Source organism: Arachis duranensis, chromosome 10 (assembly GCF_000817695.3).
Source record: "Arachis duranensis cultivar V14167 chromosome 10, aradu.V14167.gnm2.J7QH, whole genome shotgun sequence".
In the NCBI taxonomy this organism is placed as follows: Eukaryota; Viridiplantae; Streptophyta; class Magnoliopsida; order Fabales; family Fabaceae; genus Arachis; species Arachis duranensis.
Genome location: NC_029781.3, coordinates 23,495,980 through 23,511,383, shown reverse-complemented (window position 1 = coordinate 23,511,383; position 15,404 = coordinate 23,495,980). Strand labels below are relative to the sequence as shown.

General features: G+C 32.2%; 1 protein-coding gene across 1 annotated transcript; it reads left to right on the top strand.

The window, feature by feature from the left end:
* The first annotated feature begins 10,610 nt into the window (after positions 1 to 10,610).
* Positions 10,611 to 14,897, top strand: LOC107469486 (GDSL esterase/lipase WDL1). Its single transcript, XM_016088858.3, has 6 exons — positions 10,611 to 10,912; positions 11,920 to 11,997; positions 12,631 to 12,771; positions 13,307 to 13,383; positions 13,468 to 13,617; positions 14,351 to 14,897. Exons 1-6 carry the CDS (start codon positions 10,802 to 10,804, stop codon positions 14,562 to 14,564), a joined length of 771 nt encoding a protein of 256 aa, XP_015944344.1. The 5' UTR covers positions 10,611 to 10,801; the 3' UTR covers positions 14,565 to 14,897.
* Positions 14,898 to 15,404: the final 507 nt, after the last annotated feature.

Below are 15,404 nucleotides of genomic sequence, written 5' to 3'. Positions count from 1 at the left end.
AACACCAGGGTTAGTGCGCATCCAGTCTAAATGAGGGTGAAGCTCTTGTAGTCCATTTCCCTTGATGATCCTACTCAAAAGGCCACAGACAAGGTCGAATCTTTGGATCAGAGAATGATCTGCCTTTGGTTTTTAGCATTTAGCTTCATAAGAGCTTCTAGGTATCGAGCAACTTGCTCTTCTCTAGTGTCCCCATCCTCATCAGAGGATGTATATTCATCAGAACTCATGCACTGTAGGAGTGCATGCAAGGGAACCTCTATGGTCTCTACATGAGCCTTGGCTTCTTTTAATTCTTGGATAGGAATTTTCTTAGTAGGTGTTCCATTACTGGCATTCAACGCCAGTTCTGGTGGTCATTTGGGTGTTGAAAGCCCATCATGCATCCCTTCACTAGCGTTCAACGCCAGTTCCTTTGCCAAGTTGGCCGTGGAACGCCCAGCCAGTGCTCCCTGACTGGCGTTCAACGCTAGATTCCCTGCCAGTTTGGGCGTTGAACTCCCGATGAAGGCTTCCTCACTGCATTCAACACCAACTTTGATGCCTGTTTGGGCGTTGAATGCCTAGTGAAGTATTCCTCATTGGCGTTCAACGCCAGCTTCTGTGCCAACTTGGACATTGAATGCCCAGTGAGGTCTTCCTCACTGGCGTTCAATGCCATATGAGTTTCTCCATATTCGGCCTCATCCTCAGTGGTGATGGCCTTGCAATATTCTCTTAGGTTTACTTTAGTGTTACTAGGAAGAGTATCAGGAGGAGTTTTAGGGATTCTCTTGCTCAATTGACCAACTTGTACCTCCAAATTTCTAATGGAGAACCTTATTTCAGTTATGAAACTATGAGTGGTCTTAGAGAGGTTGGAGACTATAGTTACTAAGTTAGAAAGACTCTGCTTACAAGTCTCCATATTCTCTTGAGAAGATGGAAATTGTGGCCTGTTGTTGAACCTATTCTGGGTTCTTCCACCTTGATTATTATTGAAGCCTTGTTGAGGCTTCTGTTGATCTTTCCATGAAAGGTTAGAATGGTTCCTCCATGAGGGATTGTAGGTGTTTTCATAGGGTTCTCCCATGTAATTCACCTCTTCCATGGTGGATTGGTCAGGATCATAAGCTTCTCCTTTAGAGGAAGCTTCTTGAGTGCTGCCAGTTGCAGCTTGCATTCCAGTCAAATGCTGCGAGATCATATTGACCGGCTGGGTCAAGATCTTATTCTGAGCCAATATGGCATTCAGAGTGTCAACTTCAAGAACTCCTTTCTTCTGAGGTACCCATTGTTCATAGGGTTTATTTCAGAAGTGTACATGAATTGGTTGTTTGCAACCATCTCAATGAGTTCTCTTGCTTCTGCAAGCGTTTTCTTCAAGTAGAGTGATCTACCTGCAGAGCTGTCCAATGATATTTTGGACATCTCTGATAAGCCATCATAGAAAGTGCCTAGGATAGACCATTCTGAGAGTATGTCAGAAGGACATATTCTGACTAGTTGCTTGTATCTTTTCCAAGCTTCATAGAGGGATTCACCTTCTCTTTGTCTGAAGGTTTGAACTTCCACTTTTATTTCGCTCATCTTCTAGGGAGGAAAGAACTTGGCCAAGAAATCATTAACCAGCTTTTTCCAAGAGTCTAAGCTTTCTTTAGGTTGAGAATCCAACCATATTTTAGCTCTGTCTCTAACAGCAAAGGGAATGGATCTTCTAGTGGAAGTTCATGGAACTTGCAATTCTGTTGCAGAAGAGAGATTAATTGAGGCTTAAGCTTAAAGTTGTTAGCTCTAATGGAAGGTATGGAGATACTTCTTCTATAAAAATTAGAGGTTGGTATAGTGTAGTCACCAAGAACCTTTCTTGCATCTCCTCCATTATTAGCATTGTCTGCCATGTCTTCAACTTCTTGTTCAAAATTTTCTGAGAGGTTTCTTCTGGAGCATTATGCTTTAACTTGTTGTAAACACCTCCTTAGAGTTTTTTCAGGTTCAGGATCATGTTTAAAAAGAGGCTCTTTATCTCTGTTCCTGGTCATAAACAAGAAAAAGAAGACAAGAAAAAAGAAGAATGGGAGCTCTATGTTCAAGAATAGAGGACTCCTTGTGAGATGTGAAGAAGAAAGAAAAGAAGAATGAAGATAGAGAAAAGAGAAGAAGAATTCGAAAAGAGAGGGATAGAAATTCGAAAATTAGAAGTAAAAAGAGAAAATATTTTTGTTTTTATTTTTATTTATTAATTAAAATCGAAAATAAAACTAATTAACTAAAAATATTTGAAAATTAAATGATGAATTTTTGAAAAAGAAGAGAGAGAAAGAGAGAAGATATTTTCGAAATTAGAAGAGAGAAGAATTAGTTAGGAAGTTTTGAAAAAAAAGAAAGAGAAAACAAGTAACTAATTAAGAAAGATTTGAAACAAGATAAGATAGAAGATTAGAAAAGATTGAATTTAAAACTTGAAATTAGAAAAGATAAGATAAGATTTTGAAAAGATTTGAAAAAGATAAGATCTGAAATTTGATTTTTAAAAAGATTTGATTTTGAAATTTGAAATAAGATAAGATAAGATTTTTGAATTTTAAAGAAGGATAAAAAGATAAGATAGTGATTTGAAAAAAAAATATGATTTTTGAAAATATTTAATTTTAAAAAGATTTAAATTTGAAATTAAAAACTAAGATAAGATAAGACAATGATTTTGAAATAAAAATTTTGAAATTTTTATTGATTTTCGAAAATTGAAGTAAAAAGATTATATATATATATATTTGAATTAATGAAGAAGAGAAAAACAACAAAAAGACACCAAACTTAAAATTTTTAGATCTAAGACACCTAGAATTCAGAAATTGCAAAGAGAAACACAAAGAGACACCAAACTTAAAATTTTTAAGATCAAAACAAGAAGAAAAACAAGGACACTTTGAAGATTAAGAAGAACACCAAGAACAAAACTCAAATAATTCCAAGAAAAAAAAGAATATGCAAAAGACACTAAACTTAAAAATTTTGAAAATCAAAGATACCAATTTCAAAAATTTTAAAAGAAAAGCCACAAGAAGACATCAAGCTTAAAGATTGACACAAGATTCAAACAAAAGACATTATTTTTGAAATTTTTTTTTGAAAAAGATTCAAGAAATTTGAAAAAGACTCAAACAAGAACAAGAACAAAGACTCAAACAAAAGATCAAGATTAATAAAGAAAAGAAAAGGTTTTTGAAAATTTTTTAAATTTTTTCGAAAAAGAAAAAGAAAATAAAAGACTCAAATAAAATAAAAAAACAATACCTAATCTAAGAAACAAGACAATCCGTTAGTTGCCCAAACTCGAACAATCCCCGGCAATGTTGCCAAAAACTTGGTGCGCGAAATTAAACTTCACACAACTAAACCAGCAAGTGCACTGGGTCGTCCAAGTAATACTTGAGTGAGTCAGGGTCGATCCCACGAGGATTGTTGGCTTGAATCAAGTTGTGGTTATTTTGTAGATCTTAGTCAGGCGGATAGAAAAGTTGTTTGTTTGTTTAAAGCGCATAAAAGTATAATAAAGATAATGTTACTCAATTGAAGGTGAATGCAATGATAAGAAGATGGTTAGGGCTTTAGAGATACTTTATTCTTCTGGATTAATTTAATCTCCCTATCTACGCCAACTGTGAATGATTTCTTCTATGGCAGGCTGTATGTGATCAACGCCTTTCTTGAGAGGTCACCAATTCTCCTCTAGGCTAAGCACCAGGGTTAGTGCGCATCCAGTCTGAATGAGGGTGAAGCTCCTGTAGTCCATTCCCCTTGATGATCCTACTCAAAACGCCATAGATAAGGTCAAATCTTCCGGATTAGAGAATGTTGTGCCTTTGGTTCTTATCTTTACCACAAAGACCCTAATCTTCCCATACCTTGGCTGAACTGGCGTCTCGAGAAGTCCCCAATGAAGTGATGGATTAGCCGTCTAAGAGATGTATAATCAAGCTGGTGGTTCATTGATATCTGATGAAATACGCTCGCTGAACCCATGTAGAATAGAGATAACCTTGTGCCGGTTCAACTCATTCATTAGGTTGAAGAATGAAGATACATCTTAGAATAGAGGATCAAACACAAATTGAGATAGAACAGTAATACTTTTATTAATCAATAAAACTCAGCAAAGCTCCTCCCTTTAACCTAGGAGGTTTAGAGACTCATACTGATAGAAAACACAATGAAAGGTTCGAAAAATACCAGGAGAGATCGAAAGTTGTCTAACAAAAGGATGATCTTCTCCTTTAAATAGTAAACTAATAACTAGGGATTACAGAAATAAGATAGGCTTAGACTTGTAGTGCAAAAATCCACTTTCGGGACCCACTTAGTGAGTGTTTGGGCTGAGCTTGAGTGGTATCCACGTGCTCTTTGGGCATTGAAGGCTGGCTGGGGACATCTTTATGGGCGTTGGACGCTGGCCACTCCTCTCTGGGCATTGGACGCCTGGACTGGGGTAGATAATTGGTGTTGAACGCCAGTTTTGGGCCTTTAATTCTGAAGCAAAGTATGGACTATTATATATTGCTGGAAAGCCCTGAATGTTAGATTCTCATATGCATTAAGAACGCTCCATTTGGACTTCTATTACTTTAGAGAAGCTCTTTTGAGTGCAAGGAGGTCAGATCCTGATAGCATCTACAGTGCTTTCTCTACCTCTAAATCAAACTTTTGCTCCAACTCCTCAATTTCAGATAGAAAATACCTGAAATTTTATAAAAACACACAAACTCAAAGTAGAATCCAAAAATGTGAATTTTGCACTAAAACCTATGAAAACTTAATAAAACTTAAACAAAACATGCTAAAAACTATATGAAAATGATGGCAAAAAGCGTATAAAATATCCGCTCATTGTCTCACCTTGAGAAAAGCCACCACTCATGTCATAAGATGTATCTTGAGTATTAACAGCTGAGACTTGCATTCCACTCAAGTGTTGGGTAATGACATTGATCTGTTGAGATATGACCTTGTAATTGAGCAAGAATGACATCCAAAGCATCCAATTTTATGACTCCTTTCCTAATAGAGATCCTCTCAAAAGAGTACAAGTATTGGTTGTTAGCAACCATTTCAATCAACTCCATAGCCTCTTCAGGGTCTTTTTCATGTGGAGGGATCCGCCTGTAGAATTATTCAAAGACATTTTGGCGGTCTCAGTAACTCCATCATAAAAGATCTATAACTGAATGCAATCTGAGAACATGTCAGGAGGACATTTCCTGAGCATCAATTTGTATCTCTCCCAAGCTTCATAGAGAGATTCATCCTCTCTCTTCTTGAAAGTCTGAACATCTATCCTCAGCTTAGTCAGCTTCTGAGGTAGAAAGAACTTAGTTAAAAACCTGTTGACCAACTTATCCCATGTATCCAAGCTTTTCTTAAGCTATGTATCAAGCTACTGCTTGGCTTTGTCCCATACAGCAAACGAAAAGAGGAGCAACTTATAAACATCAGGCTAGACACCATTGGTCTTTATAGTATCACAGATCTGCAGAAAATTTGAGATGAATAAGTTTGGGTCTTTCTGCGGGAGTCCATAAAACTGACAATTCTATTGCACCAAGGTAATGAGCTGAGGTTTCAGCTCAAAGTTCTTAGCAGCCAAAGGAAGTACAACAATATTATTTTCATAGAAATTGGGACTAGGGACAGTGTATGAACCAAGTATCCTTTTGGGTTATTAAGGAATATTAAGCATGAAGAGCATTCGGATTAACAAGGTTGTTGTTGTCGGGATCCATAGTGAGCTCTTCAACTTCCCTTTCAAAGTTGTCCCTGAGATTTTCACCAGCTTTATAAGCTATAGCCTGTTGTAAACGCCTTCTCAAGGTTCTTTCAATCTCATGATCAAAGTCTAGAAGTGGTTCTTTGTTCCTGTTCCTGCTCATAAATAAACAGAAAATAAGAAAAAGTGGAAATTTCTACGTCAGAGTGAAGAGAATTTCCAGTAAAGTAATCCGTGTAAAAGAAATAAAATAAAATAACTGAATAAATTAAACAAAAATTCAGACAACTACTGAGAAAAAATAGAATACAAGATTCAAACTTAATAAGAAAAATAATTAGGAAAAATAAAACAACTGAAGGGACACCAAACTTAATTTCAGAAATTATGAGAAAAATTTTAAATAAAACAAGACTAAATTTTCAAAAATTTTAATAACAAAAAATAAATAGAAATTAAAAACTAAGAACTCCTAATCTAAGCAATCAGACAACGGTTAGTTGTTAATCGTAGTCAATTCCCGGCAACGGCACCAAAAATTTGGTGCGAAATTCAGAGTTCACAAACTAACCGGCAAGTGCACCGGGTCGTACCAAGTAATACCTCAGGTGAGCGAAGGTCGATCCCACGAGGATAGAGGAACCAAGCAATAATAATCGAATGATTCACTTAGTCAGGCTAGAAGAAAATGGTGTTTTGGGGGGTTTAAATTGCAATAAACAATAATTCAGGAGTTCAGAAAGCAAATAGTAGATTCAGTATAAGAAGTATGTGAGAGAACAGTTAAGATTTCATAGATGCTTATTTTTTTGAATTTATATTTCTTACTGACTATTTTTTAATCATGCAAAGTTCATTTCATGACAAACTGTAATTGACTAACCCTAATCCCTTAGTGATTTAGTCTCCTATACCTAATCAACCACCAATTCCTTGGTCACTTAATATAAGATTAAAGGGTTAAGTTCAATCCTAGTTTATTTTCACATAAACCCTAATTACCCAAATATAAGTATTCAAGTGAGATAACTTTTCTAAAAATCAACAAGAATTCATATAGAATAAGAGTTATTTTCTAATGCACTCAAATTCATAAGATGAAGAACGAAAGTAATTGTTGAAATTAAATCAATGCATTAATTAAAATAGAGTGACAATAGTATTAATCTATAGAATAAACAGAGCTCCTAACCTTAATAATGGAGGTTTAGTTGCTCATGATTCAGAGAAAAATTATGATTTAAAATGCAGAATAAGGTCCAAGAGAAGAGAGAGTTCGAAGGGCTGAATCTTTTCTCTTTTATATCTAACCTAATTTGATTAGAAATTAAAATAAAATAATAAATTCTAACCCTAAAAAATTTTGTTTGTAAATAAAATTTAACTAAAACAAAATAAATTTCAATAATTAAAAATCAAATCCAACTAAAGATGCTCCTTTGGGTGAGGCTGATCCGCGCTACTGGCGCTAAATGTTAGATTCAACGTTTAATATCCCAGGTGGCAGTAACTCCCACTTCAATTCTGTTCTCCTGGCGCTAAATATCAGACTTGGCGTTTAGCTCCCATGATGACAGTGTAATCTTATTCATTTCTAACTTTCTGGCTTGGCGTTTAACACCCCCACGAGGCAGAGGCTTGGCAGAAATCACAAGGCTCCTGACGCTAAATGCGGACGCCTGCTTGGCAAAATCGTTACACACCTCCCAAAGTCCTTGGGCGCTAAACGCCAAATGCGGCATTTAGTGCCAAGTAGCGCCAAGTTAGCAAATTCTAAATTCTTTTCTTTTCTTATATACGAACTCTGCTAAATCGATTCAAACTTCATCTAAAATAATCAAAACAATAGAACGATTTAAAATAATATTCAAATAAATTTCAAACACTAAAATTTGAATAAAATTCAATAAATTCATATCTAAAATAATAAAAAAATATAAAAAATGCTCACCATCAGTAATTATTCTATTTATTTACTCTCGTTGCCATATTTAATTTTCTTTATTGAATAATCTTCAATGCATTTAGTTTTGTTTGGTGAGGTCTCAGCCCTAACCGAAGAATCATTATTGTAGTCATAAAGAGGATAACCTACTTCTCCATCGACTACTTGTCACACTTTTATTGAACTATTCATTCATTCATTTCAATTTCACCAATAACTCATTAGGAAATTATGAGTTACTGGCATGTTCATTCAATGCATCTTATGAACTATATGGTGAGATTAATTAAAGAGTTCTTTTCTTTTAGGAGTAGTTAATATCAATTAATATTTAAAATTATTATTTTTTATAAATCTTATATTTTAAATTTTAAATGTTAAAGTTTAAATTTTTTACAAAAAACAAAAGTTAAAAAGAATAATTTTACAATAAAAAATTGACTAATATAATTAAAAATGAATTCTCTATACTTATTCTCACTCATCAGTGATTATATATGTGGTCATGCAAACAAATTGGAAATAACTTTTTTTAAGCAAACAATAATCAATTTTTTTTTATCTTTCTTTCAATTTCTGAAATAACAATTCAATTTTTTTTTCTTTATTCACCTAGACCTACGTGGTTTCCTTATATATTAAGTTGTGTGATTCTGTGCATTATTATTGCTTTGCCTTAGACATGGTCACACAACTGTAGTCCCTTATTTTCTTCCGCCTCTCCTGTCTCTCTCATTTTAATATTTAATTTTTGCTTTTTAATTTTAATAATGATATATCATATAGATTATATATTTTAAATCCTCCACACTAGGTTTAAGACGGATCTAGCATGAGAATAAGTTGCATATTTAATTTTTCTTTTTTACTTCAGAAATACTATTTTCATAAAAAAGATGGATTATTTGCTCTCTCAAGATAACGTTATTTTGATTAAAATTACCAATATAGATTAGAAAATAAATAATTAGAAATGTTTTTAACTTATCTTTGGTCAAAGAACACAAGTTTAGGACCTAAACTTTTAGTTTTATTCATTGAATAAAAATTTTACCCATCTTAAGATAAAAAAAAGAGCTGAATTTAGTATTTATTATTGTTATAAGGAATAAGAGGATGGTTTTAGCATATATACTAAGGAAGGAAGAAAAGAAAGATGACGCTCTGGATTGATCCACAGTGCACACATGTTTGTGTGTTTCAATCCACCTATTCTTAATAAGGAAACAACCATGTCAAGGTGAACATCAAAACCAACTATTTATTTTGGTGTATAAATATTTTTTTATAAAATAAATTATTAAAATAATATTTAAAAATTTAAATTCTTGATAAAAAATTTTAAAAAATACTAATGATAAATAAATTTTTAAAAGATTTAAAAAAATGATAAAAAAATAGATATTAAATATATATTAAAAATTTTTATACATTAAATTTTGATGTAAATTTTTGTAATAATTATTAAAAAATAAGATTTTTTATCATTAAAATTTGGTAATTTTATGTCAAGTAAATTCTTTTAAAAAATTTTTATTATGAAAGATCATATTTTTTTTAAAATAAAAAAATTAAAGATCAAATTTTGTTTCGATTTTTTGTGTGAACTTTTTAAATATTTATTTAAATGTTGCCACACAAAAATTCAGATCAAATCGATAAAATGGTTTGCTAAATACAAAAATTGTTTTTGTCATTTACAAAAAATATAATAATTGTTGATTATTTTTGTCGCATTTTCAAATAATTCAATTTTTTCGATAACATCTCTCAAGAACCTTTTTATTTGCGGCTGAATCTTTCGGATACTAAATTAATAGTTAACCCTATTTTTTTGTAAGTAAAATACTTTGTTTCAATATTGCCCCTATATTTATTTTTGTTTTGGGTGTCTCATTTAAAAAGATAGGTAAAGTATAAATTTTGTCTTTAAAAGTTTTTAAAAGTTTTAAAAATATTCTTATGTTTTATTTTTTTTAATTTTATCCTAAAAACTTTTATTTGCATTAACTTTATCTCTAATAGATCATTTTTCAAAAAAAATTACGACTAATTTAATAATAATTTTATAAGAATAAATTTTCAACACAAGTATTTTAGACACAGTTATTATGTATTATTTTTAAATTGATCTTAAATTTTTTAAAAAGTTAGTTATCAAAAATATATTTAATAACATTGAAATTGATAAAATTAAAATAAAATAAAATTTAAGAATATTTTTAAAATTTAAAAAGAAAATCCAAAATTTGCCCCTATGTGCATAAAAGTTTCTTGTTGACTCCACTTTATGCAGCAACCTTTTAGATAAGAAATGGTGGAATCATGGAACCCATGAATGAGATGCTGTAGTAGCTTTGAAATCCAGGACAATTGATAACAATGAAGGAAGAAGGACTATTGTGCAAATTGAATAAATTTGGAAGACTTAGAAAGATCAATACTAAGGAGTATAAAATCATAATTGATAATTTAAAAAATACATCTCACGGTTACAATTTATAATTAACATCCAATAAATAATAAGTAAAACTTATATGAAAATAAAAGTACTCAACTAAATAATAACAACTAGGTGAATAAAAATATATAAAATTATAACAAAAATATTATTTGTAAAGAGAAAGTATAGGAAGCCAATGAAATATTTGTATAATATGTATAATGAAAGTTTAGAAATATCCGATTTAGTATTAAAAATATAATTATTAGTATTTTTTAATCAGTTTAAATTTTTGGGATGAATAGTACCATGACATGGTATTAAAACTCTAAATCTAAAAAGTGAGGAATTAAAATATAAAATATACAATCAGAATGAATTATACATGTATTTATATTTTATACATAAATATATAGAATATGATTTGGGTTTGCACCATGTTCAATTATAAAGACCCTTTAATGCATACTAACAAAAAAACCAATACAGTAAGGAACTACCACTAGTGTGAATACTTAGCAGGTCTTGTTGCGAGTTGACCCCGAGTTAGTTTCACTTCTTAACAACCTATTCAGTATTCTCTCTCTGGATGTCTCTTTTTCAATCTGTCACAATCACCATCACAAACTCTTATTGTTGTTGAACGAAGCAGAGCGAGAGAGAGAGAGTCATGGTTGGACCTTCAAGGCCTCAATTTGTTCTCTTTGGATCCTCCATTGTTCAGCTTAGTTACAGCCATGGCGGTTGGGGTACCATTCTCTCCGATATCTACTCTCGCAAGGTCCCACTACCCTCTCTCTCTCTCGATTCTTTGATCAATTTGTTTTGATGTCTCCCTCTGTTTTGTTGAATGAATCATACAATATAGAACCTTAATGGCTCAATCCTAAAGCATCCATTTTTATCAATAATTATGATAGCAGTAAAAACTGATATGATTTCAGTATTCTAATCCTAACCGTAATAGCAAGATTTGAGCACTTACTATCAGATTAAACTACTCAAATGTTCAGGCAAATACGTCTAAATGAAAATATGTTGTTTTTGGAACCATTAGATATTAGGTTAGAGAGGAACGTTCCCACTATTTGGGGGGCAATGCTTAAGGGGAAACCAAATGTACTAAGATGATGAACTGTCAAAACTTTGGGGGGCCTAAGGCTGTGTTTCGGAGTCTGATGACATTAATAAGCTTTATGTCTTGTATCATTTTGACTTCTTGGAAGTTTTCAACATATGATCAATCTTCCTTCTTTTAGTGGGTTTATTTTTTAAAATTGAAGAAGAAAATCATGACAAAGAGGTTGTTCAATTAATTTAGGTTACAAGTTTCTTTCCTATCACCAAAAATGGTTGACATAGTAGACAAGAAACGAACTTGTATCCCACAAAGATTTGAGTTTGACTCTTGTTGCCAATGCGAATGCCACTTTGGTAGGTAATCTGTAAGCATTCAAAAAGCCTAGAGACATGCTCCGACTCTAGTAGGATGATCATAAGGAACTTACCTAAACTTTTGCTGATTTAATAAATAAAATAAAATGAGTTTCTTATTATATTTGGCTAATACTATGTGTCTGTCCTGGTTCAAATTTAAACTTCAACTTTGCCCATGCTCACCCATGATGGACATTAACATTTCATGAGTGTTTAGTGCAAATCTTGTTATTCATGTGGTTCTGCGTCATTATCATGTTTCTGTTTGCTTTTAGTGTCTTTTCATGTAAAGTAATATTATGGAGGCTGCTCTTCTGTTAATTTATGCTGATTCCAGAATGCTAATTGTAGGCAGACATAGTGCTTAGGGGATACTATGGATGGAACTCACGACGTGCCCTTCAAGTCCTCCATAAAGTTTTCCCAAAGGTAGTGTATTTGTGCCTCTAAAAGCAACATTCATATGGCAGATAACTAAGCTATTGAATCCAATATGATGCAATTTGGCGAAGCTTTTATTTTTTCATTGTAGTTGATTGATGTATCTTATGGTTTAACTATTTAAGCTCTTTTGATCGGATACAATTTATTCAGTATTCACTAGTTTTGGTTGTTTATTTATATTGTTGTAGTAGCACTTAGGAAGATATCTTTCTAACTTTGACTGATTAAAAGGGAATATATCAGATTTTTGTTGAGGAATGATTTAGTCCATAAATCCACATGGGGTTAAAGAAAGAAGAACAAGTACACTGGTAGAAACCTTATTGCTCCAAGCTACATTACAATATAAATTTCTATTTAAAAAATTAATAAAGGTATTTCTGTGCCTTAGAAAAGTAAAGGCATTTTGGTTTTGGAACCTGGGTTTTTTTTTTATCATTATACTAAAAACCTTCGTAGTATTAGGATATTATTATTAGGCAGTTTGTCACATATCATGCAGACCAATGTCGGATCCATGGAAAGTATCAAGCAATGCACATGTGGCTATTTATTTATGTGCTTACCTTTCAATTTATCGTACTTACATCATATGATGTTCTTTTTCCAATTTCCCAGGATGCTGCTGCACAACCTACTCTTGTAATAGTTTATTTTGGAGGTAATGATTCCATGGGTCCTCACTCATCTGGCCTTGGCCCTCATGTGCCTCTTCCTGAATATATTGAGAACATGAGGAAGATTCTGGTTCATCTTCAGGTACTTCTTCTCTGTCTTCTTCTTTAAGTATGAGGTTCTTTCTAGATGGATCTCATTACCTAGTACCGCAAACATGTATATTTTGATTTTTAAACAACAGAATACTCAAACAGTGAAATGTTGTACTGAATTCATTCAACATCTTTACCAAAGTGTACCAAGCACAATGGGTCACCGAATCAAGGAAGTAAATGTATATCTAGGTGAGATCAAAAGAGATTTAGGTATTAATGGTTTAAATGTAAATATAGTTTACAACGGAAGGCTATAGCATTCTTTACTTCACTTAGCTAACTCACTTACTGGGACAAGTTTTAGTTGTTATTGTTTACTAGGTGAGATTTGAGAATTGGAAAATTGGATTCTTGAATTGATGTAGATGTAGAAAGACCACCAATTTTCTTAACTCTTCTACATAATGGAAAATGAATCTTAAACTTACAATGATCTTTTTACCAATAAATACATGATCATATTTGCATTTTCTAATGGGAAACTGCTATCTATAATTTAATGTGAGTGTTTTGACTGTCAGAGCCTCTCTGAAACGATGCGTATCCTTGTTCTTAGCTGTCCGCCTGTCAATGAAGAAAAAGTAAAAGGAAATACTAGGTAAGCTGAAGACATTTTTCTGTTACATTTTGTTTCTGTAATTCCAATAACATTAAGCTCTAAATAGATTATTTTCTTAATCAGTGGAATATTTAGCGAGCTGGTAAGAACAAATGAATTGTGCCAAAGCTATTCAGAAGCATGCATAAAGCTATGCAAGGAACTGGATGTGAAAGTCATTGATCTTTTCAATGCACTACAGAAGAGAGACGATTGGATGAATGCTTGTTTTACGTAAGCTGCAGAACCTCTCCTTTATCATTCTTTATTTTTTATGCTCATATAGCATGAAATTCCAAAACTCTGTTATCTTTTGCAATCAAATTTTCCAATGCATGTATCTTTCTCTGAATCTAATCAAGTATCTTGTGCTTCTTTTTCTGTGCAAGATTGTTTATGGCTAGATCACAGCATATCCGTACAAATTAATCCGTAAAGTTTTCGTGATCAAGCCCCAATGCTTAGTTAGCAAAAGAAAAGGACTTGGCCGAAATTCGTACGGCTTGATTTATCATCTTGTATACAGACTTGATCAAAACATTCTTAAATTAGAGGGACTTATTTGAAAATAATTTGTTTAGTAAGACTTGAATGGAAATGTTCAAAAATATAGACACCAAATTGAAAATTCTGTCACAATATAAAAGGCTTAAACTATAAGGACCTAACAGAAAATTGAGTGAGACTATAGGAACTCTAGAGTAATTTAACCTTCAAAATAATTGAATGTGGAAGAGACCTAAGTTGATCAACTTTGCACCTATGGTTCAAAGCATCATTAGCAATCTCCAACTTGATCTATTTGTGGTATGATTGGGGCAATTTCACATACTTTTTGGAAATTTTTAAGGCAACACCTCAAAAATAATTTTACAGGGACCAAAACTATAACTCATTAATTTTACAGAGATCAAAAAGTTATTTAATCCTTGTTTAATTTGTTCTCATTTTAAAATAATTTGTGCAGTGATGGTATACATTTGGCATCTGAGGGAAGCAAAATTGTGGTGAAGGAGATACTGAAAGTGCTTAAGGAGGCTGAGTGGGAGCCATGCCTTCATTGGAAGTCCATGCCAACTGAATTTGCAGAAGATTCACCATATGATCTTGTTGCAGCTGATGGCAAAACTACACTGAATCCTTCTGAGTGGACTTTCTATAGGGAAGTTCAGTGGGACTAGGTTTTTAGGGTTTATCATTTTATCAAACTTAATTAATCATGGTCTCTGGCCTTTATTATTTTCATTAGGCACATGACAGAGCCCACAGGAAATGGTAGTTTCCTTATTTCTGTTTTTTCTTATTTAGAACATTGCCTCGAGTAGTAAGAGTATTTTTGTTATATTTTATAATATGGTCTTTGTGAGTTAACAAATTTGTAATTTCATGACACAAATGAAAATGATGATCGGTGTAGAGTCTATGTCCCTTCAGATGATGTGAAGATATTACTCACTGTTTAATGTATAGCAATATAATAAGGGCAATGCTACGATGAAGATGCCTATTTTTTTCATCATGTGATGAACTGAGTTGGCAGGGTGATAATAAAGACACGTTAGTATAATATCTGATAACATTTATATTGCTATCAAAGATATGTCAGGTTAGGAAATTTTTATCTGATTTGACTTTCTTTCTTAATTAGATGTAATTGACAGCAATTAACTTAATTAATTATGTTTTGTTTGATCACTTTAGTTAATTATGAGGCTGATGGACCATTATTGATGAGTTCTGAAGATGTACTTATTTGTTGATAAAAAAATGTGAAGTACATATTATAACTCACAACAAAATAAATCACTCCAGAACACATTATTAATAATAATAATAAATAGGAAAATAGTGTAACATATCTAATTGTTATTAATATTATGAATACTGGAGATCAAATAGGTATTTTTATATTTTATTTAACTATTTTTCTATTATTTTAAAAAAATATTTTTTTTAAATTGTAAATTTGATGTTATTAAATAAAAATTAAAATTAAAATTTTATAACTTATTTACCATTTA